At 55.3% G+C, this 26,002-nt stretch overlaps 1 protein-coding gene across 6 annotated transcripts in view; it reads left to right on the top strand.

Annotated features, from left to right (window-relative positions):
- The first annotated feature begins 3,116 nt into the window (after nucleotides 1-3,116).
- PSD2 (pleckstrin and Sec7 domain containing 2) overlaps nucleotides 3,117-26,002 on the top strand; it is a 56,520-nt gene continuing 33,634 nt past the window's right edge. The window contains exons 1-3 of one of the 6 annotated variants that reach the window (XM_073887836.1): nucleotides 3,117-3,269; nucleotides 23,607-23,649; nucleotides 23,903-24,327. In XM_073887836.1, the coding sequence (XP_073743937.1) occupies nucleotides 23,954-24,327 (374 nt within the window). In that variant the 5' untranslated portion in view covers nucleotides 3,117-3,269; nucleotides 23,607-23,649; nucleotides 23,903-23,953. Of the gene's footprint in view, nucleotides 3,270-10,177; nucleotides 10,508-23,044; nucleotides 23,119-23,606; nucleotides 23,650-23,902; nucleotides 24,328-26,002 lie in introns of those variants that run through there. The other 5 variants (XM_073887834.1, XM_073887833.1, XM_073887835.1 and 2 more) reach the window with 5 other exon arrangements.

Genomic DNA, 26,002 nt, shown 5'->3' with positions numbered 1-26,002 from the left:
CCTGAGCCGAAGGCAGATGCTCAACCGACTGAGCCACGCAGGCGCCACAGAATTTCCTTCCTTTTTCAGGCTGGATAATATTGCCTTAGACGCCACATTTTGTTTCTCCATTCATCTGTCAATGGACACTTAAGCTGTTTCCACCTTTTGGCTACTGTGAATAATGCTGCTCTGAAGCTTGTTACTTGTTATTTCATAGTCTCTTTCTAATCAGGTTGCCCCAACCCTTCCTATTCCGCTGGCTCTTGCAGAGGCCCCCGTGACTTCGTGTTGTTAAACCCAGTGGTCTCACTCGACCCATCAGGACCGTTTGACCTGGTTCATCTTCCTTCGGCTTAGAGGACCCCCCACTCTCCGGCCGTCCCTCCACCTCTAGATGCTCCTTCTCAGGCTCCTTTCTTGTTTCTTCCCTTTCTCCTCCCTGCCCTCTGAAGGTGGGAGGCTCTCAGGGCTCCATCCTTGGCCCTCTGACACACGCACCCCCACGCCTGGGTGGCCTCATTACTCCTCCCGAACGCACACCTAGCGCAGACCTCTCTCACGTCTCTAGCTGCCTACCTGAAATCTCCGCTTGGGTGGCCCGTCGGTTCCTCAAACCCCACCTACCCGCAACCGAGCACTTGCTTCTCCTCCTCAGACACAGTCTTCCCCACTTCCGTACCTTACTTCTGGCAATTCTGTCCTTCCCATTGTTCAGACCCTCAAATTTTGCTTCACTTTTGACTTCTCTTTCTCTTGTACCCCACACCCAATCCCCCAACTCATCTTATTATTGGGTTTACCTTCAAAATACATCTAGAATCTGCTTACTTCTCCCCAGCTCTGCGGCTACTCTCCGGGTCCTGGGATTTGGCAGTAACCTCCTAACTGGTCTCTCTAGGCTCAGCCCTGACGCCTCCAGTCCATCCCCAACACAGCAGCCAAAGGGATCCCTTGAAAATACAAGTCACATCAGGACAGCCTTTGCCTCAGATTTTGGGTGGTTCCCCGTGTCACTAAGAGTCAAAGCCCCAGCCCTTACAGAGCGGACAAGGCTCTACGTCACTGGGCCCCCGCCATCTTGGTGCCTCATCTCTGCCTGTTCCCTTTGCTCCTTGCTGTTCCAAGAACATGCCAGCTCAGAGCATTTGTGCTGGCGATTCCTGGTCCTAGGAAATCACCCCCCCCCATATCTACGTGACAAATTCCTTTACCCCTTTCTTGTCTTCGCTCAAATCCACCTTCTCAAAGTCTTCTGGTAGTGTTCTATCTGAAGTTGCCATACCTGTCACCCTGTCCACCCTCCTTAACCCCATGATGCTGCCCTATTTCCCCCTGTAGTACTTGTCACTGTCTCTGTTATAAATTTTACTTATTTCTTGTGTTTATTGTTTCTTTTCTACTCTCACCCCCACGAGAAATGACCCTGGGGGCGCCTGGGTGGCTCAGTCGTTAAGCGTCTGCCTTCGGCTCAGGTCATGGTCCCGGGGTCCTGGGATCGAGCCCCGCATCAGGCTCCCTGCTCGGCGGGAGGCCTGCTTCTCCCTCACCCACTCCCCCTACTCATGTTTGCGCGTTCTCTCTCACACACACACTCTCTGAAATAAATAAATAAAATCTTTTTTTTTTTTTTTAAAGAAATGATCCCGGAGGTCATGGATTTCCCTCTCTTTTGTTTACTGATATGATTCACCTGGAATAGTGCTTGGTACATGTAGGGCCTCAATAAAAATTTGTTGAAAGAAGGAATGAAGAAAGAAAGTGTGATGATTTGGGAAGTGTTCTGCAATCTAAAAAGGCTTTGGAGCCAAGAGAGGGCGGGCTTTGGCGTGGCTGGGTGTCGCAGACGTTAGTGCTGTTCGCCATGTAGCCACGGTCCTCCTGCTCCTGGTAACTCTCCCCTTGTGGGCCTTTGGGACCTATCTGCTCCCCCCAGCAGTCCACATGGATCTCCTGGGCTGACTCCACTCCTCCCTCCCAGGGGGGCCGCAGTGATTGGTTCAGGGCCTATTTCCCCGGCTGGGCCAATGAGACTGAATTTTGAGACTTTCGCTTATATTCTTGGGATAGGGAAGGCTTCTTTCCTCAAAGGTAGACGTAAGCTCAGAGCTGCCTTACCCATTTTGCTACTTTGTCGGAAGAGCCTGCCTGGAAATGGAGCCACCACAGAGGAATACTGGGCTACAGATTTGGAGAGAGACATTTGGGAGCCTAGATGCAGTGCTCCCTGCAGCTGAATCTGCTCCTGGAATTTTCATTTACTTGAGCCTCTTTTCATGGAAGCTGGTTTGTGTCCCTTGCAACCACCTACACCATACTTGCCTAAGCTCGTGAACTGGGAAGTGAGGAAGGGGCTGAGTAGGGCCTGCAGCGTGTGGGGGTGGGTGGCCCCAGGGGCAGTCTCAAGTGAGGGGGCCTATGCTTTCAATTATTAGTGCTGAGTGGAGGGAACAAGGGAACAGATTTGCCTTGGCCTGCACTAGAGGAGTCTCAGTCTGTCGGGGGAGAGGGTCATGGACCCTACTGGGGCAACACAGACGGATCCTGTTCTGCCAGCAGCAAGCTAGGCTGAGAGGGATTGTGCCCAAGGTTGGGTGAGAAGTAGGAAGGCAGAGATCTTCCCCCTAGAGCTTACTCCTGATCTGCCATTTCCCTCCCGCCCCAGTGCACGTGAAATAGGCCAGCTCAAGTGCACACTCGGGCGTTGCCACTTACTAGAGGTGTGTTCTGGGGTAGGACACTAAACTTTCCCAGCTTCAGCCTCCTCATAGGCAAGATGGAAGGCATGCTGTCCACCTCATCGGGTTTCTGCGTGGATGAAATGAGATAATGTGTGAAGTGAGATAATGCCAAGAACTCAGTATGAACCTGGCTCCACGGAACACTCTTAATAAAAATCAGCTGCTATGATTATTATCGGAGGTTTTTCCTGCCTGGCCAGTGATCGTGCCTGGCGGGGCAGGTGCAGTTCTTGTAGCCACCAGCAGATGACGCCCTGACCCCAAAAGAGCTCATTCTCGGCTAGACCGCCTTTAGAAGAGCTCCGGAAGGGATTGGGCAGGGCGGCCTGCCTGCCGATCTCGGCCAGTTAGACTCCTGCTTTCCCGGCGGCGGGGGGGTGGGGGGGGGAGGGGGGAGAGGTATCTGCACTCCCCTCAGTTCCAAAGAAGAGGGGGGCCTGGGTCTCCATGGGATAGTCAGTGGAGCCTCAGTTTTCCATCCGTATTTTGGAAGAGCGTGGCCTTCGGAAACAGCTGGGTCAAGTTGAGAAAATACTCAGGTTGGACCAGGTAAAGGACTGCCAGAAAGAGCGAGCATCCCGCACGGAGGCTGGTTAGAGAGCCTGCGGCTGGACTTCGGGGCACGGCTGGGCCTGGTGCTGAGGCAGGGAGATGACCCATACGACCTCGAGTCTCTTCCTTTCTTGATAAGAGATTGGGAGGGGGGCTGCCCGCCGCGGAGCACCCAGGACCCCCGGCTTGGCCTGGTGACGCGGGACGCTCTGGTAATTCTGAATCGGGCCAGCAGAGGGAAGCAGAGAGCCTCCTGGGCTTCGCACGGCTCCGCTCCCAGCCCCGAGCTCGCCCTCCGGGGAACTTGCCGCTTGAGGCACCTCCCAGGCCAGGAGTCCGCGGCTCTTAGCTCGCCCTCCTCTCTCCCGCTGGGCTTCCTGAGGGCTGAGGGCAGGGGGCCGGGGGGGGGGGGGGGGTTAGGAGAGGAACGCTGGGTGAGGGGAGGGTCAGCTTCAACCCGAACTTTGTGCATCCTCTAGCAGAGCTGCATCTTCCCTGGGCCTCAGTAACCAGGATGGGATCTGCTGGCCACTCTAATGCTAGGCGGTGGCCCGACTTCCTGGGAGAGGGTGGTGTTCTCTCCCCAGGGATAAGGGTTTGGGCGGCAGACGGGGATCCTCTTTCTAACCCCCATAACCCAGGCCTGGAGGGTCAGGTGGACCTCCGGAAGCAGGACAGTGCTCACCCCATAGCACCTAGCCAGTTCCCAGCATCCTCCTGGACAGGCTCCCAGAGGCCCACAAAGACCTTCAGACAAAGTTCTGGGCCAGGCTTTGCCTGTGCCCTGGGCCCGCAGCCGGCTGGCTCTAGGTACTCCAAGTCCCTGGCGCTCCTTATAGGGTTTTGTCCACTAGCCCTGGACCAGTGCTGTCAGGGCCCTGTTTGCTGGGAGGTGGGGGTAGGACGGACAACTCTCAGATGTTGAGCAGTCTTCCTTCTCCTTTTCCTCCTGCCCCTGGCCTTGCTGTCCTCCCGGAGACCTTCCCGCATCTCAGGCCTGCTCAGCTGTGTGGCCTTTCCCAGCATGTCCTTCTCTTGGCTGCAAGCCCAAATCTTTACCATCCTTAGGTCCTGCTTGTATTCTCCCACTCAGTTCTTCATTCATCCATTTATTCAGCATGTATTGAGCTCCTACAATGCTCCAGGCCCTTGCTAGACGCTGGGGACCCAGGAGTAAAAAGACCCAGTTCTTGTCCTCTTTGGAGTTCCCAGTCCAGGGAGGTAGTAGGTAGGAGACTAGTAAAACTCATACTTAAAATTTGATCTCATTTTGTGATAACTGGGATGAAGCCGAGAAGTTGCCTGCTCCCCGCAGCTCTACCTACAGGGGTGTTTCCTCTGGGAAATCATCCCATAGGCTGTGAGCTGTAGGAGGAGGGACTTCGTCTGGGCCCTGCCCACCCTCCTCCCACGGCCTGGCACAGGGCATACGGTAGTTGCTCAGTAAATGTTTGTTGAACAAATGGCTGAACCATCATCCTCATGGCCACAGGATGGCCATTGAGAATGGCCTTTCCTCCCCACACTCCCTCTCGGCTAACATAGGAGTCATAGGTGATGCGGGGGATTATACAGAGAAGACCCTGAGGTTCCAAGGATTCCATTCCATCCTCGGCCTCTGTGGCTTCCTGCCTGCTCCTCACCGCACAGCTTCCCTGTCTTGGGCTCTGTCAGAGTCCTGTGGCTCATGCGTGGATTTGTCCATGATCTCTCATCCATCCATTCTTTGGTTTTATCACCCTTTGGGTGCCTACTGTGTGCTGGCCCTGGGCTCTAGAGGAAGTGGGGATCCAGAGAAGAGTGGGAAGGGGCCTTGCCCTCATGGACTATCCAGACAGGAACGGCAGAGCGTGACGTGTGCTGTGATGGGGGAAGGTGGTGGTGCTGTGTGGGCTGGGACGGGGTGTGCCCAGTCTGGGGGCACATCCTCAGGGAGGCCTCCTCTGGCCACCTGGCTGAAGGTGCTCCCACTCTTCTAACTAGAGGCCGTCACATCCCCGTTTGTTTGTTTTTTTTTTTTTTCTCAGAGTACACTTTGGTATCTGTGGTTATTTCCTTTCTTTATCTGCTGGTGTGTTCATTATCTGAGCACTTTACCGAGTGTCTGCTATGGGCCAGGCAATGTTCTAGGCCCTGGGTGTACAGAAGTGAAAGAACAAATTTCCAGCTCTCCTGGATCTTATGGTCTAGTGATGATAGGGGTGGTAGGAAGACAGACAATAACCAGAATAATCAAGTAGGCATGTAGGATGTAAAGATGTCTTCTGGAGGAAAAGCAAGCCGGCCAAGGGGAGACTCGTAGTATTTTAGGCAGAGAGCTGAAGGGGGTGAGGGCTAAGCCATGCAGCCACCTAGGGGAGGAGTTTCAGGCAGAGGGCATAGCGAGTGCAAAGGCCCTGAGGTGGGAATGTGCCTGATGTGTGGGAGGATCAGCGAGGAGGCCCCTGTGGCTAGAGAGGAGGGAGGTCAGACGGGTGGCGGGGCCCAGGTCATGTAGGAACTTATAGCCATTGTAAGGCTTTGCTTTAACTCTCAGTGACATGAGAGCCATTTGAAGATTTTGAGCAGAGGAGAGACATGATCTGGCTGACACTGAACAGGATCTCTTTGGCTGCCGTGTTGGGAATGCCGGTAGCAGGGCTGGGGGCAAGCAGGGGAACCAGTGAGGGGGCGATGGCGGCAGCAGCCAGGTGGTAGCAGTGGAGCTGATGGGCAGTGGCCAACTGGAGACCTGTTTTGAAAGGAGATCCCATAGGGTGTGTTGAGGGATTGCATGTGGGGTGTGGGAGGCAAGGACGATGCCTGAGTTTCAGCCTGAGCTGATGGAAGGAAGGTGGTGGCATCTGCAAAGAGGTCGGTTTTGGTTGGGATGAGTTGGAGCTGCTCTTTGCATATCCTCGTGGAGACCTCAGGTCAGCTGCTGGGTATGACCTGAGAGGGACGAGGTTCAGGCTGGAGAATCACACGGGAGGATCCTTGGGGTTTAGATGGGCTTTGAGGCCAGATGGGATCACCAGGGGAGAGGGAGCTGGAAAAGAAGACAGGGGACTGACACCTGGGGCCTTCGGTACTTGTTGGCCAGGGAGTGGAGGAAGAATCAGAAAAGGAAGGTGAAAAGGTATGGCCAGGGATATAGGAGGGCAGTAGGAGTCCTGGAAGTTAGCGGGAGGAACTGTTTTGAGGAAGAAGGCTGATCAAGTGTGGCAGATGCTGCCAATAAGTTAAGATGGGGTGTGAGAATTGACTTTTGGTTTTGACATTACAGTGGTCCCTAGGGACCAGGCCCCAGTCAGTCTATCTAGTCCCTTTGTATAAAGAGGAGAAAGAGCTAGCTCCTCTAGGTGGACCCAGTGTACAGGCATGCAGAAGGGAGATACTTTGGTATAAATGAAAAGGTGTCTCTCCCCAGCCCGATGTCGCCTTGTACCAGGTACAGCATGGTGAGGGGACGGCAAGCTGGATTTTAGCTCCTTCTCCACCCCTTGTGTGCCCCAGGTGCCTTTGTGCAGTGCCCAACCTGTATATCCGTACTCATTAGCTGTGTTGGTGACCTTGATGAGCAGTGTCAGTGGAATAAGTGTGGATGAAGGGGTGAGAGTCAGATGGGAGTGAGTTCAAGAGAGAATGGGAGAGAAATTGGAGAGCATGGACAATTTCTTCAAGGAGCTTTGCTATGTTGGGGGAAAAGAAATGGTATAATAGCCGGAGCGGGGCTGGAGGGTTGAGAGGAACTAGCAAGAGAGAGTGAGTGAAGAGAAGTCATCCTAGGCAGGGGACCAGCATAAGCAAAGTAAGGTTATTAGAAATGGTCAGGGTGTATGAGGGTGGAGTGGGGTCCTAGAGCATCACATTTGAGGTGTGAGGTGTCAGGAGAGGACACTGGACAGGTGGGCTGGGGCCTTTATCTTGGGGGTGAAAGGGCAAGGGCAGGGTTGGTGCGTGGCTGGGCACACAGTAGGTGCTCACCGAGTACTCCAGGGTTGGCCTGGGGAATCCCTACACAGCCTCTCGTCTCCTGGCCTCAGTCCGCCAGCTGGAAGGTGGGAGCATTGGGTGTTGCAGATGCTCTCTGGGCCAAGCCTCCCCTGGATCCATATGCTTTCCTCCAGGTGGTGGGTCTCCGGTCCTGGCCTCTTCTCCTACCGGGATGCCCCACTCTGCTCAGGCTGAGGAAGAGGAGGAGGCCCTGCCTGGGTCTGGGGAGGCAGGAGGTCAGGTAGAGGCAGCACTGTGGCAGGGGCTGTGCTGGGCTGAGTGGGCTGGGAGCTGGGCCCCATGCCCCTGTCCAGCCTCCAGCACCTGCCTTCCTGAAACTCACCTTCAGGGTGGGTGGGGAAAGGTAGGGGAGGGGGAGGGGGGAGAAGCTGCTGATTGTTTTTTGCCCTGGAGGGATGCTGAGGAATGTAGTGCCTTTTGGCTGCTGGGTGGGGAGATGCCGACCCTGTACTCTTCCAGGAGGCAGAAGTAGCTACGGGGAGTAACAGTAACTCTCTCTCCTGTGTCCAGTGCACCACAGCACCCTCTCACACAGGGGCCTTCTGTGGGCTTGTGACAGTCCTTCGAGCCCTTTGAGCTAGTTGCACTTCACACGGTGCAGTGAGTTTCAGGGAGGGGATCTGGCTGCCCGCGGTCGCACAGCCGGGGAAGCAGCAGGGTTAGATTAGAGCCCAGGCCTCTGGCCCTGGCCAGCCCATGCCCAGTGCAACAGGCTCCCAGAGCTGCCAGTGATGGGGAGCAGACCCAGGCCAGGGACTAGGTTCTGTGCGCCAGATGAAGCAGGCAGACGGCTGTATCTCCCTCCCTGCGTCTATTCTTTCCTCCTGCATGTAGTTACCGCATTAGGTCCTGACCATACATGGTGAACAAGAAAGACCTTGCCTTCAGGGGGCTCACAGTCCATCTAGGTGCACAGAGAATGAATGATCCATCCCATGAATGGGTCGCTCATTACGGTTGGAATAACCACAGCCTGTTGAGTGCATCGGGGGGTCAGGTCTTGGTTGGGTGGGCACTGAGCCTAACAGCTCCTTTCATCCCACCCCAGGCCCACAAGAGAGGGGTTACTACCATCCTTACTGGGTAGTTGAGGAAGTGGAGGCTCAGAAAGTTTGTCTGGCTGTAACTTGAGGTCATGGTTCCTGAGCCTGGGGAATATGGAAGCAAAGCCCTGTCACCTCTCCTTCGCCCACGGCTCCTGTTGGTTGCCACCCATCCCTGCCTACAGGTAGCAGAGGGCGGAAGTTTAGAGGGCAGGACCGCAGGGAAGCCGTGTTCCCTCTGTGCCCTCCAAGGAGATCCTGGGCACTTGCAGTAGAGTGGACCCCTTGTTTTTGGGCTCTGTGGCAATCTCTTTGGGTTTGATGGGCAGGAAAGGGTTGTGGTCCGAGTGCCCTCTCAACTGCCCAGCTGTGTCCACAGGATGAGACCTCCTGGGACGTTAAGCAAGTGGCCAGTGCTTTTGGGTCTCAGCTTTCTCATCTGTAAAATGGGTTGCAGGATTGTTCTGGGGCTTAAATATAACACATGGAAGGCATTTACTGTGGACTCTGGCACATGGCGGATGTACAGGTAATAACAGAAGTGTCACCATGGTTGATGAAACCCCAGGTTCAGCTGTGGCCCAGCTTGAAAAGGGAGGAGACTAATCACAGCTCACACCCTGAATCTCCAATTACTCCATCTTGCACAGCTTAGACACCCGAATAGGTCAGCAAATTCTCTGCCCTCTCTCACCCTCTGCTCTCTAAGAAAAAGGGCCCTAGCTCTGTGTGTGTGTGTGTGTGTGTGTGTGTGTAGGTAGAAAGAAGGTCACAGAAAGCTTCTTGGAGGAAGGGGTGTTTAAGCAGGGATTTGAGGACTGAGTAGGAGTTCATTGAGCATAGCAGGATCAAGGCCTGACCTGGCAGAGGGTGGAACGCCTGCAAAGATCTGGAGATGGGAGGGAGCCCAGGGCAGTGAACAGACCCTGGGGGCTGACAGTTGTGGAAAGTGGCCTTCGGTGGTAGGGCTGACCCTACCCTGATCTCCCTCTTTAGTGGAACTGGACCTGCTCCCCCCAGCTTCTGGTCTCTGTAGATCCCTACGGGTGGGGGCCCATTATTACCTGTGTGAGAGGTGGAATCTTGCCCTGTTTGAGCCTCATGGCTAGGAAGTTCTTCTGGGTGTCTAGTCCAGGTGCATTCTTGTTACCCTTCTTCTTCAGAGCTAGTGTCCTGAGCTGGGGAGGTCTTCGAGGTAGTGACCAGCATGTGGGGAACTGTGGGGCAGGTCCCCTGGGAGATGGTTTTCACAGCCCACAGCATCTGTATCTCTCTGCCTAGGTAGCCTTCCCCTGACCTGGCGCCGGGAGTCTGCGTTCTTGACTGGATCCACCTTTCCCCTCTCCCTCCCTCAGGGTATCTCTCCTTTGTCTGATCTTCTGTCCTGAGCCCCCCTTCTCACCCCATACCCCAGGTCTGTCTGTGCCTCTCTCTGTCTCCGTAGGTAGGTAGGTAGGTAGGTAGGGCAGGCTCAGTTTACTGATCTCTGAGATGGGCCACCTTGTCCCACATTCTGGGTGGGGTCTCTCTGGGCTTGTGTGTTGGGGGGAGGAGGGTGTAGAGTTAGTGGAGGAACCCACCTTTGGAGCAGGGCAAAGACCTCTTCCCTCCTTCACCTGGAGGAGGGCTGAGCTGAGCCTGAGGGCTCAGGGTCTGATGCTGAGGGTCCTGCCCCCCCACCCCAGCGGTGGCCGGGTCTGACCCGGGGTTAGAGGACAGCTGGGGCCCGGCTGGAAGGGGGGGGTGGTGGTGCGGAACCTCGCAGCGCTCCCCTCCCCCACTTTCTTAAAGGGCCGGGCGCGGGGCTGTGCGGGAAAGGGCTCGCCGCACCCTCCCCGGCCGGCTCAGGGCACACAGTGGGGACCTGGGAGCGGAGGCGTGGCGGGTGGGCCGGCCAGAGTGGCGGCTGTCGCCTCCGGCTCCGCTCCCGCTACCCAACCCCGCCTGCAGTCCCCCCGCCCTTCCCCGCCCTTCCCGCTCCTCCCTCCCTCCTTCTCTCCTTCCTTCCCTCCCTCCTGCCGTCCGTCCCCCCATCTCTGCTCAGCTTCTCCACAGCCTCGGCTCTGACACCTGAAGGGACTGGAGTGGGCGCGGGGAATCCCGACAGGCGGCGGCGGAGCGGGACGGTCAGTCCAGCGGAGGCCTCCGCATGGCCCCGCCGTGAGAGGCTGGACCCAGCGACTGGGACCAGGAGCGGTGAGTGGGGCCGCGGGGCCACCTGGTCCCCAAGGCCCTCGTTCCCTGGGACCTCACCTCTCCCGAAGTCGGGTTAGGGGCCAGGAGGGGATGCTGGGGGGGGGGCAGAGGTAAGGCATGCTGGAGGGCGCCGCCCTCCGCCCTCCATGCCCGCTGGGGTCTGCTAACAAAGCTACATTTTGAGATCAATTCCGTGGCGGCTGGAGCATCCGAAGGATACGGTTGTCATGGAGATGGGGCCGTGAGAGGAAGCCCGGGGCTGGCCGGGTCTGGGCCAGGGAGTGGGGGCGCCACCAGAGAACCCCAGGCCAGCCTGCAGGGCCATTCAGGGCCAACCGGCCCGATTGCCTTCTGGGCTCTGCCTCCCGATCCCCCCCCCTTTTGTATAATCTGAGGTACATGTGTGCGTTGATGGGGTGCCAGTGGCAGCTTGGTGGCAGGGGACCCAGGGTGTTGGGTGGTTGCCAGGGCCTGCTGGCAGCTACCTTTACCACGGAGCAGCTTTGAGGATTTATTTCTGTTTCCAGTTTCCTAACTTTGACAGCCTGGCTTGGCGGCCAGGCCTTCCCAGCTCTGGACTCTGCTTCTGGAACAGGGGCTTGCATGGGGGCGTGGCAGGCAGCAGGCAAGGCTGAGAAGGCACATAATGGCCGTGGCAGCTGCAGGGAGGGAGGGGTCCTTAGAGCCCGCTGCTGGGGCTGGGGTGGGGCAGGGAATCCAGATGTAGGGACCACCCTGCCCAGCTGGCCCCCTCCTAAGAGGAGGTATTCTGACTGTTGCTGTCCCTGGAGGATCTGGGGACTCCCTGAATCAGAACAGGGGACACTGTCTCCACACAGGCCCCCCCCCGGGGGGGGCACTGCCCCAGCCTATCCCTTTGTCTTGGGGCCATCTTGGGGGGACCCTGGAAGGAAACTAGGGACAGAAGCACTAGCCACAATGGAAGTGGGTCTGAAATTCCTGGCAGGCTCAGGAGAAGCCAGGCTGAGCTTGATGGGTGGGTGAATGGGGAGCAGGGAGAGGGCTCAGGGCTTGGCCAGGGCAGATGGACAGCCTGGGTCTAAGGTGAGGCGTTTGAACTTTCTTAGGTTCCCTAGCCCCTTCTTCCAGACCCTGGAAGGAAGAGCTACTTAATGGGGGATTATTTAGGCAGCTTGAGGGAGAGCGGGTACGAGGCATTACGACTACCTCCAAGCCCACCCCCTATCCCTGGGCAAATACAGTCATTCTCCACCCTCTTCCCTGGAAGGTTAGGAGCCCTACCTCCCAGGGAAGCTACAAGTTCTGTGACCTGGGATCTCTGAATCAGTAAAACGGGCCGGCTGGCCTCCCCGACTCACCTCCTATCTCTGGAGAGGCCTGCCCACCCAAGAGCCCCCTTTCCCCAGTGTATAGGGAAATATATTGACAGCACTGAGAGGGAGGGGCTCCGGGGGGGGGGGACATTACCTTGCTGAGCTTCTGTGCATGGAGCACTACCACTGGCAGAGTACTCTCATACAACCACGTTTAGAGGGAGATACTGCCAGTATTCCCATTTTGTGGAGGTGGATACTGAAGCTCAGGATTTGTCCCTGGGCAGAACTGTCTGCTGCTTGGACCTATGTCCCCAATCTCATTCTCTTCTTCCCGGAGATGCAATTTAGGAGGGAGGTGACTGCGTGCATTTCCATGTGGAGCATGGGAGTGACCTTGGGGGAAACTGAGGCACTAAGCTAGGATCTTCTAGAGAGGTGGGATCGAGGCATTCCCATTCAGGACGTTTGCCTGCAGGAAAATGACACGGCCTCCCATGACAGAAGATGTTCTAGACATCCTTTGCCAGATGGTCTTTTCCAGGAAAATCTGTTTTGAGCGGCATCTTATGTCTGGGGCTCCATATTTAGCCTGGCTCCTCACACAGGAGGATACACTTAGACTGTCCCCCCTTGAGGGGTGTTTGGGGGGAGTGGTGAGCCTGGGCCGGTCCTGGCTTCCTGCCACAGCTCAGGCAGAGGTGGGGCAGGGCTGCCTTGCTGGTCTCCCTGGGACCCAGCTGTTTCCTGCAGGGCCCTTGTCCTTCTAAGTGGGTTTGCTCACGGGTAAGTCTTCCTAGGGATCTGATCCTTTTTAGGTGGTGAGCCACTCCAGGGCTGTGCCGGCCCCGACTGACTCTGGTGTCCAGCCGTGGCCTGCTGGAGTGCAGGACTGTCTCTTTGACTCGTGCCCAGGCAAGCGGGGGCCCTGAGCTCCCCTCTTTGGAATGTGTCTCTCCACTCCTTTCCTTCCCGCCTGACTTCTTGTCTCGTCACACCTGGCAGTACAATGAACACCCACCTATATACCCTTCACCTAGAGACCTAGACTTGCCAACTGTTGGCATTTTACCCACATTTGTGTTTCTCTCTCTGAACCTTTTGGAAGTAAGTTGCAGATATCATAACACTTCACCTCTGAATAATTCAGCATGAATTTCCTGAGACAAGGACGTTTTTCTACATAATGACTATATATTGTCATACTCAAGAAGTTTAACAATGACGCAGTTTAACCTAGTATGTAATCCATATTCAAATTTCTCTCGTTGTACCAGTAATATCCTTTATAGCTGTTGTAAAAATAAGTTTTGATCAAGGATCACACATCGCCTTTAGTTATTTCTCCTTTAATCTGGAACAATCTCCCTGTCCTTTTTCTTTTGTTTTTTAAAGTCTTTTATAACATTGTCAGTTTTAAAGAGCCCCGGTCACTCTTCCTGTAGAATGTCCCACATTCTGAACTTGTCTTGTTGTTTGCTCATGAGTAGATCCACCTTAAACATTATTTGGCAGGAATATCCGATAGGTGATGTTTGCCTTCTTCTCAGTGTTTCTCATTGGGAAGCAGATGTCCTCAGCTCGTCCTATAATAGGTGGTCAGTGAAGTGAGGCCACTTGGCTAAGGAATCCCTTTGTTTCACTCCATTCCTCTCTCTTTCCGCTTCCAGAAGCTTCATCCACCTGGTCATCCACGTACCAGGTCAGCAAAACTGACTGAACCCGTACTTCAGACCACATACTGGAGAGGGGTGATTCAGCAGACGCTGATGAGGTCTTCGAGGAACTCCCAACCTCAGGGGTGGTGTGGGGGTGAGCCACGACTGGGGGCTGGAAGTAGTGAGGGAGAGGGGGTGGATGGGGCCAAGGCAGGAAGGAAGGGGGTGGGGCCTGGAATGTGGGCTGATGAGCTGGCCCTTTCTCTGAAGACACTGGGAGCCACCAAGGGCTTTAGAGAGGAGAGTAATGGGACAGATGTGTGTGAGGAGGATGGAGGGGGATTGGCAGGGCCAGTGTGGTGGACAAGGACCGGTCCAACGGCCATGATGTGGCCCAGTACGAGAGGTCGGGCACTGGGTTTGGGGCTGCTGCGTATGGCACGCAGAGGGAATGCACGGTGGGAAAAGAGTCGGTGGTGTGGCGGCCCTGCTAGGCCCCAGATGTGGCAGGTGGGAGGTGGAAGGAGGATAAGCAGAGATGGAGCAGGCTGAACGGATAGGCACTGGCGTCTGACTGGAGCTGGGGAGAGCTGTCTGGGATGGCCTGGGAAGGGTGATGGAGGATGCAGTTTTGAATGTGTGGGGGTCCACGTTACTTTCCAGGTTAGAGGAACGGTGTGTGAGAAGCTCGTTTCTCAGGTCTTGGTGGCCACCCATGGCCGCCCTCTCAGAAGCTCATTTGGGGATGAGGGCAGAGGGAAGGCCACTCGTGACTCACAGCAGGGAACAGGTGGGGGGCTTTCAGACCCCAGCAGGGGAGGGAGTTTCAGCGTGGGCCAGGAGCCACCATAAAACTCAGGATAATCCCTCCTGTGCAGACCCCCAACTCCCTTAACTCAATTGCTTCTTCATACTTTCTTGGCAAAAGCCCAGCCCTGGTTAAATCCAACGTCCAGCCTGCTCCACAACTGTACCTGTGCTGCTGAGCGAGGCTGAGAAAAACCACTACCCGGACTGGTCTCACTTGAAGTTCAAAACCGTGAGCTTCGGGCGAGTCCTTAGTGCTGTCCGCATGCCCACCATGGGTCCTGAGTCCGTCTCCTCTCTCCCTACCTGCCGACTCTTTCACACTTTGTCTTCTACCCTCCATCCTTGCCCCTCTTTCCCCATCCTCCCTCTCAGCTGGTGATACTGCTTCCTACTTCTTTGAGAAAATAGAAGCAATCAGGACTTTCTCAGACTCGCAGTGCTGCATTCACCCATCTACCGCACCTGCACCCACGGCTCTGCCTTCCTCCTGTCGCTGGGGGTGAGGCGTTCCTGTCCCTGGTTAAGGCTACCCCTCCCCTTGTGTGCCAGATTCCTGTCCCCTGTGGCCTGCTCGAGGGCATCGCTGCAGCCCGGGCCCCTCCTGCATAAGTTCCTCCTGTACTGGATCCTTCCACCAGCGGATACTTGCTCTGTCTCTCCTGTCTTACAAGACGGCTCTCTTGTGTTCTCCGTCCTGCTGCCACAGCACCTCTGCTCTCCTTCGTAGCAAAGCTCCCCAGAAGGGTTGTCGGGACTCATTATCTCCTGGTCCTCTCCTCCCACTCTCTCTCTCTCTCTCTCTTTCTCTCTCGACTCCACTCCAACTGGGCTTTCACCTCCTTCCACCGACTGTTCTTTTCAAGGTCACCGCTGACCTCCATGTTGCTACCCTCAGTGGCCAAGTCTCAGTCTTCATCTGAAGCATCTGACACATTCAGTTTCTCCCAATTCTTGAAATACTCTTTTTTTTTTTTAAAGATTTTATTTATTTAAGAGAGAGAGAGCACATGAGAGGGGGAGGGTCCGAGGGCGAAGCAGACCCCCTGCTGAGCAGGGAGCCCCATGCGGGACTCGATCCCGGGACTCCAGGATCATGACCTGAGCCGAGGGCAGTCGCTCAACCAACTGAGCCACCCAGGCGCCCTCTTGAAATATTCTCTTTCACTTCCAGCACGTCCATTCTTGTTTGCCTCTGGCCTCCTGGTTGATCCTCCTCAGTGTCCTTCTGCTCAACACCGCCCCCCCCCCGAACATTGCAGTATCGCAGGACTTAGCCGCTGCATGGCCGGTCTTCCTCATCTACATCCACTCCTGTGCCGATCTCATCTGGTCCTGTGGCTTTAAGTACACCTACCTACGTGCTGCCCGTTCCCACATTTATATCCCCACTTTTGAGCTCTCTCCTGAGCTCCAGTAGCTCTTTTAGCATCTCAGCTGTCATGTCTACTAGACCCTTCAAACTCAACTTGTCCAAAGTGGAGCTCCCGATCTTCCTCCCCAGACCAGCTCCACCCGGTCTTTCCCATCTCAGGAATGGCAGCTCCACCCTGCCCAAATGCTGTTGTCATTCCTGACTCCTCTTTCTCTCCTGCCCCATGTACTGTCCATCAAGGGGTGAGGCTGTTTACCAGGCACCACATCTTCTGCCAGTGGGCTATGGCTGAATAGGAGGGACTCTCTCAACGATGGGCATGGGCGGCAATAGTGGAACGGCCCACTACAGCCCATTTCACACCTGCTGGTTTCATGCACATGCTGCTTCCTTCCTCCAGCCTCAAGGAGACCACAACCTTTGTCAGACCCTGTGCTGAAGTCCTAAAGCAGAGACAGGAGCAGGCGGGGGAAGTGGGGGGGGGAGTGGGTACTCCGCAGGGGTGGGGTCAAGTGGGGCAACAACATCAAGAGGTTGGGGAGGGGTTGGGGGAAAGGTCAGAGGGGAAGATGAAGAGGGGTAGGTTTTGGGGAGTGGGGGACAGACAGAATGTGAGAATCTCGGGAGTAGGGGATAAGTAAAACTTGGGCAGAGAGAAGGGATGATGAAATTTCTTGGTTCATCTCTCTTGGCTGTTGAGCCGGACTTGGAGGCAGCAATTGCTCAGAGATGGAGGCCCTGAGATCTGCCTGCAGTCAGGCATATCAGCGGAGGCAGGGCTGACTGGGAGGACTTGTGCTTGCTCAGTCCATTAGAGCCCTTGGTGTTGAACTCTCAGTCTGCAGGCTCATGGGTCAAATGGGGCTCAAGAAGCAGAGTGAGTCCCAGGTACCCTATGAAGCTCCAGGAAGACAGAGCAATGGCTGGTCACTTAGCCAGAACAGCCAAGTCCCATGCGGCCCCAGATAACGGAGGGCTCACCCTGTATGGAAGACAGCTGGGGGTAGGGTTCCCAGCCACAAAGCTAACTTGGGATTTGACAGCAGACGTGGGTTTCATCAGGGCTGAGGGCCCTCCAAACCAGCATGCAGATGTATGCAGATGCTAAGCAAAGGAGGGTGCCAAGTGGCTGGGGGTGGGGTGGGGGGAGAAGCACCTGAGGAGATGTTAAGGAATGACCTTTGCAGAGCTGGGCCCAGGGGTGCTTGAAAGTCCCAGCAGGCTCAGGGGTACGTGCAGATAAGATGCAAATGTGCACCCTGCCCTGGGGACCTCTGCCTGCCCAACCATGAGAAAGAGAAGGCCGTCCAGATGCCCACAACGCAAGGCAAAGCTGGTTCCCCAAAGGCCAAACTGAGTGGAAGAAAGCAGGGTGATGCTGGACTCCTTAATAACCCCTGGCTGGTGCCACCTGAAGGGCTCGGGCACCTTCTCAGGGAAGCCTGTGGCCCTGGCCCTTGCCCTGTACCTAGGGTTGCTCTTTTGCCTTGAAATGGAAAACGAGGAGGGAGCCCGGCCTGGGGTGCGAGTGTTGGTACGGTCAGGACTGTAGGGTCCTCACCTGCCTCAGGAAAGCGTGGGGGCACTCTCTCTGGCCCACCTCCTGGGCCCCGAGGGAGCCTTTCTCCTGCCTCCACCCTCAGGCTGGGCCCCTGAAGCCCTTGCCTCAGAAGCCACTTGACAGGCTGCCTGGGACCAATGTCTGCAGGGCCCACTGAACGTCCTGTGCTGTTCTCTGCGCATTCCATCCCCAGTGGGGGCAGCCAGCCCTTTCCTCTGCAGGCCTGAGAGAGGGTTCTGGGAAACAGCGCTGGTGCCCGGCTCTGAGCTGAGCGCTGCACCCACACCATCTCCTTCAGTCCTCCCTGCAGCCCGGCGAGGCAGATGCTCTGAGCACGCCGCATTTTCCAGAGCACGGCCCTGAGGCTCTGGGAGGTGAGCTGCTTTCCTGAGCTCACACAGCCTGTGGGTAGTGGAGCTGGGTTTTGAAGGCAGGTCTTTCTGACTGTACAGTCAGGGCACTGACCCACTGTCCTGGACTCCCAGTCTGAGGCCCTTGGTGCTGTATGAGGTGCTCCAAGTTGGGCAGACCCAGCAGGTTTGGAGGGATTAGGGTCACCTTGAGGGATGGAAGGGGGAGGTTCCCAAGGCTCACCCCTTCCTACTATCCTGGTTATTCCTCTCGCCCCAAGCAGTTGGGACGTTGAAGAGGCATGTGACCAGGCTGGTCTGTGCCTGGAGACAGTGCTTAGAGCTCTGACCTCCAGACTCCTTGGCTGACAGAGGCTTGGGGGGAAGCATGGTGAGCTTGAGGGACCAGGGCCTCCACTGAGGGGTCTGCCTGTGAACTTCCTGCTGCCAGTAGCCCAGCCCTTTCCCGGGGGAATCCTGGAGCTTAACCTGGACCCTGTGAATGGCATCGGGCGCAAATGGCCAAAGTCTGTTCCGAGCACTTACCATGTGCCAGCTCTTTTCACTGATCATCTCACTTAACTCTTCGTGTGTGTATGTGACGATCCCAGCCCATGTGCAAAAATCTAGGTGAGTGAGGGAGTCCATGTGGTAGGAGTTTGGGGAAGGGCAGTGGGACTAATGGGGGTGTCCAGAGTGGGCTCCCAAGGGGCTGGGAATAGCTCGGACAATGGAAGGCTTCCAGCTTTTTTTTTTAAGATTATTTATTTATTCATGAGAGACAGAGAGAGAGAAAGAGAGAGAGAGAGGCAGAGGGAGAAGCAGGCTCCCAAGGAGCAGGGAGCCCGATGTGGGACTCGATCCCAGGACCCTGGGATCATGACCTGAGCCGAAGGCAGACGTTTAACCATCTGAGCCACCCAGGCGCCCGGCTTCCGGCATTTTCTTTGTCTTGCAAGTAGCCCTATGGAACTCACTGTGAGTGTCCAGTGTCAGAGGTGGGAGGTCTTTGAAGACTGTCCCATTTGTGGGGTTCATGCCCAAGGCATATGGATGGGCTTCAGGGGTGCTCGAGCCTCTCAAAAATACTCAAAATGTTGCGCACATATGTGAGAGTCTGGGTGGGATCCGCAGCACCATCAAATGCTCAAAGTCCAAGACTTGAAAATGGTTCAGAATCTCTGACGTATATGGAAAAATGAAGCCAGAGAGGGGTTTCATTTACCCAAACTCCACTAGCACATTGGAGGCAAAACCCGCATCTCAGATTTGCCGCTATGATGACATTCCAGAATGATTTTCTCTGATCCCACTCCCCTCTACATACAGCCTGCCTGGCCTCTAAGTACCCTTGGACATCCTACAGGCTCTTAGATTTTGCCTGTTCTGGGTAGTACTCAGCACAATGGGTTCCCCACCTCAGCTCTGCCTCTTGTGTCCCCATCTCTACCAAGTGGGCCTGCATTCCCCCATCTCCTCCCAAGCCCACCCAGCCACCTGAGGCTACTGGGTGCTGCTGTGGTCAATGTGGGTGCCTATCTTCCCCAGCTCCCACCCTAACCTGAAGCAATGAGTTGTCCCTTTCCGGCTCCTGGCTTCTCCCAAAGCAGAATGATTTTAATCCGAGCTGCCCAGTCATGTTGGTCTAGCTGGCCTTAACCTTGCCCTCATCTGTACCCCATCACCTAGGGGGACTGCCTCATGAGTGGCTGCCCAGCTCCCTTCATGTGTGTTTATGTGTGTGTGCATGTATGTTTGTGCCCCAAAATGCCTGCACCATATGCTTGCTCACAGACATGAACACAGGCCTCAGTATCCATGTATTCTCCCCTCTTATACAGCATGTCGGGTCCTGGAATCTCTTTGCTGGGTCCCCTTCTCCAGACCTTTCCTTGGGCTTCCCACAGTCCCTGGCTTGGATCTCTACATGGAAGTGACCATACAAGGTATTCCTATGACAGTCCAACATCATTCCAAGCAGAGTGCCTTGCCACTTTCCAGCTTTGTGACCCTAAGCATGTTCCTCAACATCTCTTAGCCCCTGCCTACAACAGTGATGATGATAATCTCCAGGTTATTCATTCATCAAATATTTAAAAACAGTGCCCGCTGTTTGCCAGGCTTGGTGCTAGGCTCTGGGGGAGACAGTGAATGTGACATAGTCCCCACCCTCCTGAACTTACATCCTACTGAGGGAGATGGGCAGGAAATAAGGAAGCAAATAGAAAAAGGAGTTTCAGTTCTGCTAAGTGATGCTCAGCAGACCTGATGCTCGGTGGAGTAGTGGGTCAGAGTGCAGGGTGGTGAGAGAGGGCATCTCTGAGGAGGAAGCACTGGAGTTGAGCCCTAAGTGACAGGAGAGGCAGTCACTTAGAGATCTAGGGAAAGAGCATTCTAGGCCAAGGGTACAGCTGGTGCAAAGGCCCTGAGGTGGGAATGAGCTCAGGGAGCAGAAAGAAGGCCAGTATGGCTGATGGGGTGGGGGACGGGGAGAGGGCAGTGAACCAGCTTAGACAAGGCTTTTTGAGGCCATGCTAAGGAGAATGAATTCTAATCGAAGGGCAGTGAGAGACCTTGGAGGGTTATGAGTGAGAGAAGGGTATAATGTGATTTGTGTGTTTTCACTGTTCATTCCAGCTGCCATGGGGAGAGTGAGGAGGGGGACAGGGTTGTCTTAGGCACAGCTGAGACCCAGAAAGTGGCTAGTTTGGCATTTAGCCCTGGCCCTGCCAGTGTTCCATTGTCATCCCGGGTCCACCTTAGTTGGAGCTGAAAAAGATGCCACTGAGCCCAAGGTCTTCTCAAGGGCAATGGGTAGCAGGAGCCCCTGCTTGGAGCAGGGCCTGGTTTATGCTGAGAGAGAATGCAGGGGATCTAGCCACTGCCAGCCTGTCATTTGTAGGCTTCTGCTTGGGATCAGTGCCCTGTGGCCCAGCTGTACTTCCTCCCTTGCTCTTGCCAGCAGGGTTGGAGGGGGCAGGGTCACTGCTTCGGGTAGAGCCTCTTGGTTGAAGATTTGAAGATTTATTTATTTATTTATTTATTTATTTATTTGAGACAGAGAGAATGAGAGAGAGAGAGAGAGAGAGAGAGAGAGAGAGCACATGAGAGGGGGGAGGGTCAGAGGGAGAAGCAGACTCTCTGCTGAGCAGGGAGCCTGATGAGGGACTCGATCCAGGGACTCCTGGATCATGACCTGAGCCGAAGGCAGTCGCTTAACCAACTGAGCCACCCAGGCGCCCACCTGGTTGAAGATTTGAGCCCTTGATCTTGTGGGAGGATCTGACAGAGGGCCTGGGAACCTGGGGGCTCATCCTGCACCTCCAGCCCATCCAGGTGCAGAAGGAAGCTATTCCTGAGTTCTAGAGCCAGCTCCTCAACTGTGTGACCTTGGGCACAGCCTTTCCTGGTTCTGTGCCTCAGTCTCTCCATTTGTCAAATGTAGTGGTGGAAAGAGTGGACCATTTTCCCTTGATCTCTGTAGGAGTTTGTTCTTCCTTGGATTTCTGCTTTCTTTGCATTCATGACCTTAAGCTCTCCCACCAGCCTTGGGGAAGGAGAGCAGAGGTGATGCTCCCATTCTACAGATGGGTTCATAAAGGCCAGAGGGGACAGTGATGCATCTCAGGCACATGATGATTCAGAGTGAAGTCTTGGGGTATTGTTTCACACCTCTGACCCGAAGCCCCCCTTTATGCACCCCTCTCTTGGGCTCAGAAAGAGAGGAGGTGTCCTGGCTCAGCTATTTCTGGGCTCAGCTGGCCGTCAGCCCAGGCAGGGACTCTGGGCCCCCCGCCCAGAGTGGAGCTCAATGCTGCCCCTTGTCTGCCCACTCCCAGAAACTGAGGAAACGGCCCAGTGCCCAGTGTTGGCAGAACCTCTATCCCACTCCCAGCTGCAGGAGGACAAGGCAGGGCAGGTAGGGCTGGAGCCAGCCCAAGGCAGCTGCTGGACATTGTGGGGGTGAGGTCGGGGCCTCCCAAGATGTCCTTGATTTGTTCATAACCTTGGACTTGGGGTTGGTGTAGCATGAGCATAAGGGGAAATCATTTATGCTTTCAAATCTCAGGCTTCACCAAGACCTCAGACAGAGCCCTTGCCAATGGGGAGGCACTCGGTCCTGCTGGGTTCAACCTCCATGTGTGGTGTGGGAGCTTGAGGCACCCTGGTGGAATTGGGTTGAAGCCCTGTGCCCCAGATCCAATGGACATCCAGGCCCCTGGACTAGAAAGCAGGCCAGAGGACTAGAACTCAGGCAGCAAGCCAAAAGTCCCCACTCTCCCTCCTCTTTCCTTTAGAAATCCTCCCCCCCCCCGCAAAGTCTCAGCTGAGGAGATGACCTCCTGTTCTCCCCGCTCCGAGTACACAACCGGAGGGAACAGATTGAAATAGCAACTGCAGCAGCAGGGATTTAGGGCAGACCAGAAAGAAACCCTCACTTAGGGCCGAGCCCCTTGGGGTCCCTGGTGTCCTAGGATCAGGGCCCAGATAGTCTACCGCCTGGATTCTTCAGAGTTCTTTTGAATCTGTAGATGTTCTTATTTTGTTGTTGTTTCATTTTCTTTTCTTTTGTTTGTTTTGTTTTGTTTGAAAAATCTTACACTCGTGCACTCTTCAAAACTCGAGGAGAAATGCTCAGGGTGGGTGGGCTGAGGCCCTAGATCCCTGCTTACCCTGCCCTCTTTTCTCCATGTGTGAAAACTGAGTGTTAAATGAATCTTAAGTGGTCCTGTGGTGGATGATCTCCCCTCCAGGGCCTGGAAGCCCCCAGAGAAGTAGACTGACCTTCCTATCCAGGCTCATCTTCTTTAAGGGGAAAGTTCCTCTTGGAGTCTAACTCACTGTTTACTAAACTTTTTTTTTTAAACAATAACAGAGTGCTGTATCTGACCCCTATAGATTCTAGTTTAGGAGGTTCGGGGGAAGGCCTCATGATCTGTATTTTAACAAGTCCCTCAGGTGACACTTCAGACCAGGCAAGTAAAAGAAGGATTCTTATTGCTGTGCTTGCAACTTATTCTGCTGCAGCTCAGAAGGCTGACCAGTCCCTCTCCTCCAGACTCTCCTGAACCCTCAGGACCCTTTCTCCAGAAGAGCCTGGGGGTATTGGAGGAAGCTGAGGCCTAAAGAGGGAAGGAAGGAAGTTGTTTGGCGGGGCTGGTCTGTATCCCTGATAACAAAGGTCATGGGTAGGGTGGGGTGATGCAGAAACAGCTTACATTAGGTGGGGCCAGGGGCAGAGACAGGGTTGAGGGGGAGCCAGAATGCAGCGCATTGCATCTGCCCTCTCATCTGGGCAGGAAGCCTCTGGGAAATGTGGGCCGGTTTTGATCAGCTTTAAAAGGCGGAAGGGATGGAGATGGCAGGTGAAATGTGTCTCCTCATTTTAAGAGGAGGTACCGACCCAAAGCAGGGCGGAGGGGAGTGGGGCTGGCCTGGCTGGGGCAGTAAGGAGGCCCAACCTGGACCCACAGGTGGTCACACAGTGAGTCGGGCAGAGCAGGGCCCAGCTCCCCTTCTGGTGCTCTCCCCAGAATGCTCCATGGCATCCCTTCTCAAGGCTGGGTAAGCTCTGGGGGCCCCTGGTGTGGAGGGGAACCCTGGGCCCTCCTCCTTTCTCCTTGCACAGCCAGGGCGCTGGGCTCCTGGCGGGGAAGGCGCGCTGGTTGTAGGCGAGGGTCCTGGATGGCGCCTCACCCGCCCAGCACCCTGGACAGCGCCTCATGCTGGGCCTGGGGATGGCCGCCACGGGGCCTCAGGTTGGTTTCTCTGGGTTGGCGTTTGGTTCTGAGGAAGCTGCACTTTTGTTGACTTCTTTGCCTCCTCTCTTAAATCTCCCTATAAAGGCAGCCCCAGCTCAGTTCCCTCCATTCACCCACAGATACACTCTTTTCTGGCTCCTGGAGTTAGGGTGAGAACATGGAAAGAAACAAGGGGACTGGCTGCTGTCAGCCTGGAGTTTTGTCTGCCTCACACACCAGCAGGAAAGGGATGGGGTTTGGAGAAGTCCTGGACCCTTCCCTAGCTCCTCCCAACCTGGATCTTTCTCACAGGGCTTTGGTGGATTCCGGAGGGCACAACAGAGACACGTAAGAGGTAACAGGGAAGGCAGGACTGGGGCACACAGGGTGAATGCGGGTCAGGGGAGAGGTGAGTGGGGCTGGCCTGAGCGGGGCTACTGCCTGAGGACACCACAGCCCAAACCCATATTCCAGCCAGGAGGTCCTGAGATCATCTCCGCCATCCTCCTGTCCCCAGGCAGGTTGCCTGGTGCTGGTTCTGCTGGGCTTTAGACCCCTCAGCACCTGCCCTGTCTGACTCACCTCTTCGTCTCTTCATTCGCCTCCAGATCTAGGGGAGTCCCAGGAGCAGTCAGCACGGGGAGGAAGTAGCGGCTACCATGAATGAGGAGAAGCTTCCATCTGTACTACCTGGGGAAGGTGGTGCTGCCTGGGACCCCAGCTTGGAGCCTGAGGAAGAACCTGGGGTCCAGAATGGAATGGCACACAGTCAGGACCTGAAGAGTAGCTACAACAGCCCAGGGCATGAGATGAGGGGCACTCTGGTGGACACTGAGGAGTCCACACAGGGCCCGGACATGGCCCTCCATGGCCTCAGCCTTGGCCTTTCCTTCACCAATGGCCTAGTCCTGGGGCCAGACTCAAATATTCTAGAAGATTCTGCAGAGTCCAGGCCCTGGAGGGCTGGTGGGCTGGCAGAGGGGGACAATGCGTCCAGGAATCTCTGTCTGGACACTGAGGACCTTCAGCTGGGGTAAGTGGGTGCCTTGGGTTGGGGGCTCACTACATTTTGCTGCTCCAGTGTTATGTGGCCTGGGTCTAGCCACTTACCTCTCTGGTTCTTGTTTTTCTCCTCCATAAAATGGGAATTTCATATTCCTGTTTTGTCCAGCTTCTGGGTGTTTTGGAAGGATAGAGCCATTAGATTTCAAAGGCCAGCAGGCCTGTTGTGCCTCCCACCCCCAAAGCCCTCCAAACCATCATGGGCTGTATCTGTGTGGGTTTAGAGGACCACACACCCTCCATCCCAGCCTGGGCAGTAGAGTTCCAAAATGCTTGGATGTGGAAGGTCATCTGGTTCATCCCTTTGTTTCCCGGAGATGAAGATCTCCCAAATCTGTAACTGACCTCAGAAGAGTAGGCTTTGTAGATTAATCCCTGCTGGATACCTCTCACTTGAGTACCCTCTGGAGGTTCTACCCGGAATCTCACTTCAGTCCTGCTTACTGGAGTTACAGCCCCATTTCTATTATCCTCAGCAGGAGATGGAGAGACCTGCATGTCTTGGAGGTGCTAGTTGGATGAGGAGGAGGGGATGGATGGGACAGGTGAATGTCTAGAAGACCTCAGGGTGGGCTGAGAAAGAAAGTGTATAGAAGTCTTAGTGTGCACAGCTGTGGGTCCTGGCCTGGACAAGCAAGAGTGCACAGGTGGCATGCACATGTATGTCTGGCCCTGTGCATTGTTGTGGATATAGGAATGTGTGAACAGGTGGATGTGCATAGGTCTGTGTGGTTTTGTGTGTGTGTGTGGAGGGGGTTGTGTGTGCCTGTCCTGTGCAGCTGTGGATACACACTTGGGTCTGCACGTCCAGGTCTAGGGCTGAGTGTGGCTAGCTCTGCGGATAGGAATGTGAGTACGTGAGGCTGGGTGCCTGTGTGTACCAGGTATCCTGTGGCCGTGAGTGTTTCCATCCAGACAGGTCCTAGGGAAGCCACCTGGCTGGCAGTGGGTCAAGGGTCTGGGACTTCCTGGAGCGTACTCTTGGTGTTTAGGTGGCATATTTATTGGAGATGGCTGAAGGTGGGGGCAGATGGAAGTTTGGAGATTGGGCTAATGGTCTTTAAGCCTCTATCAGAACCACCTCTCAGGTCTGCTCAGGTGCATGAGAGGGTGGGAGATAGTGGAGTGAGGGAGACCATTCATGGCTCTGATAGCGAGATGAGAGCTCCCCCAAGGGCAGAGGTCTGGATCTCTTGATCTCGCTCTTTAACTGTGTCTTCTTCCTTACCTCTCCTCCCTGTGCGTCCCCCCAGTGGGTACAAATCCTCCCGGGATGCCTCAGTTTATCTCCGTGTGATGCTCTCTTCTAGGGGCTGGGGGTCCATCAGTGAACAGAACATACAAAAGTTCCTACGGTCATGGAGCTTATGGTCTGGGGGAGGGTAGATAATAAATCATAAAAGTAATAATTATGTAGTACGTAGGAAGGGGGGGTAAGTGCTTCGGAAAAAATGAAGTAGGAAAAAGGGGCTGAGGTGTTTGGCGGTGGGTCCCGGTTATAAATAGGGTGCTCAGGGCCGACCTCATGGAGAAAAGGATGAGGAAGGAGGGCTTCAGCGTCAGGGAAGAGCACTGCGGCAGAAGAACTGCCAGCCCAAAGGCCTCTTGCCGGGGCAGGCCGGGGCCCTGCAGTGGCTTCGGCGGTG

Source organism: Callorhinus ursinus, unplaced genomic scaffold, assembly GCF_003265705.2.
Source record: "Callorhinus ursinus isolate GAN/ISIS: 27379988/994484 unplaced genomic scaffold, GSC_fseal_2.0 scaffold83, whole genome shotgun sequence".
NCBI lineage: Eukaryota > Metazoa > Chordata > Mammalia > Carnivora > Otariidae > Callorhinus > Callorhinus ursinus.
Note: the sequence above shows the minus strand (reverse complement) of the source record. Positions and strands in the feature narration are given on the sequence as shown.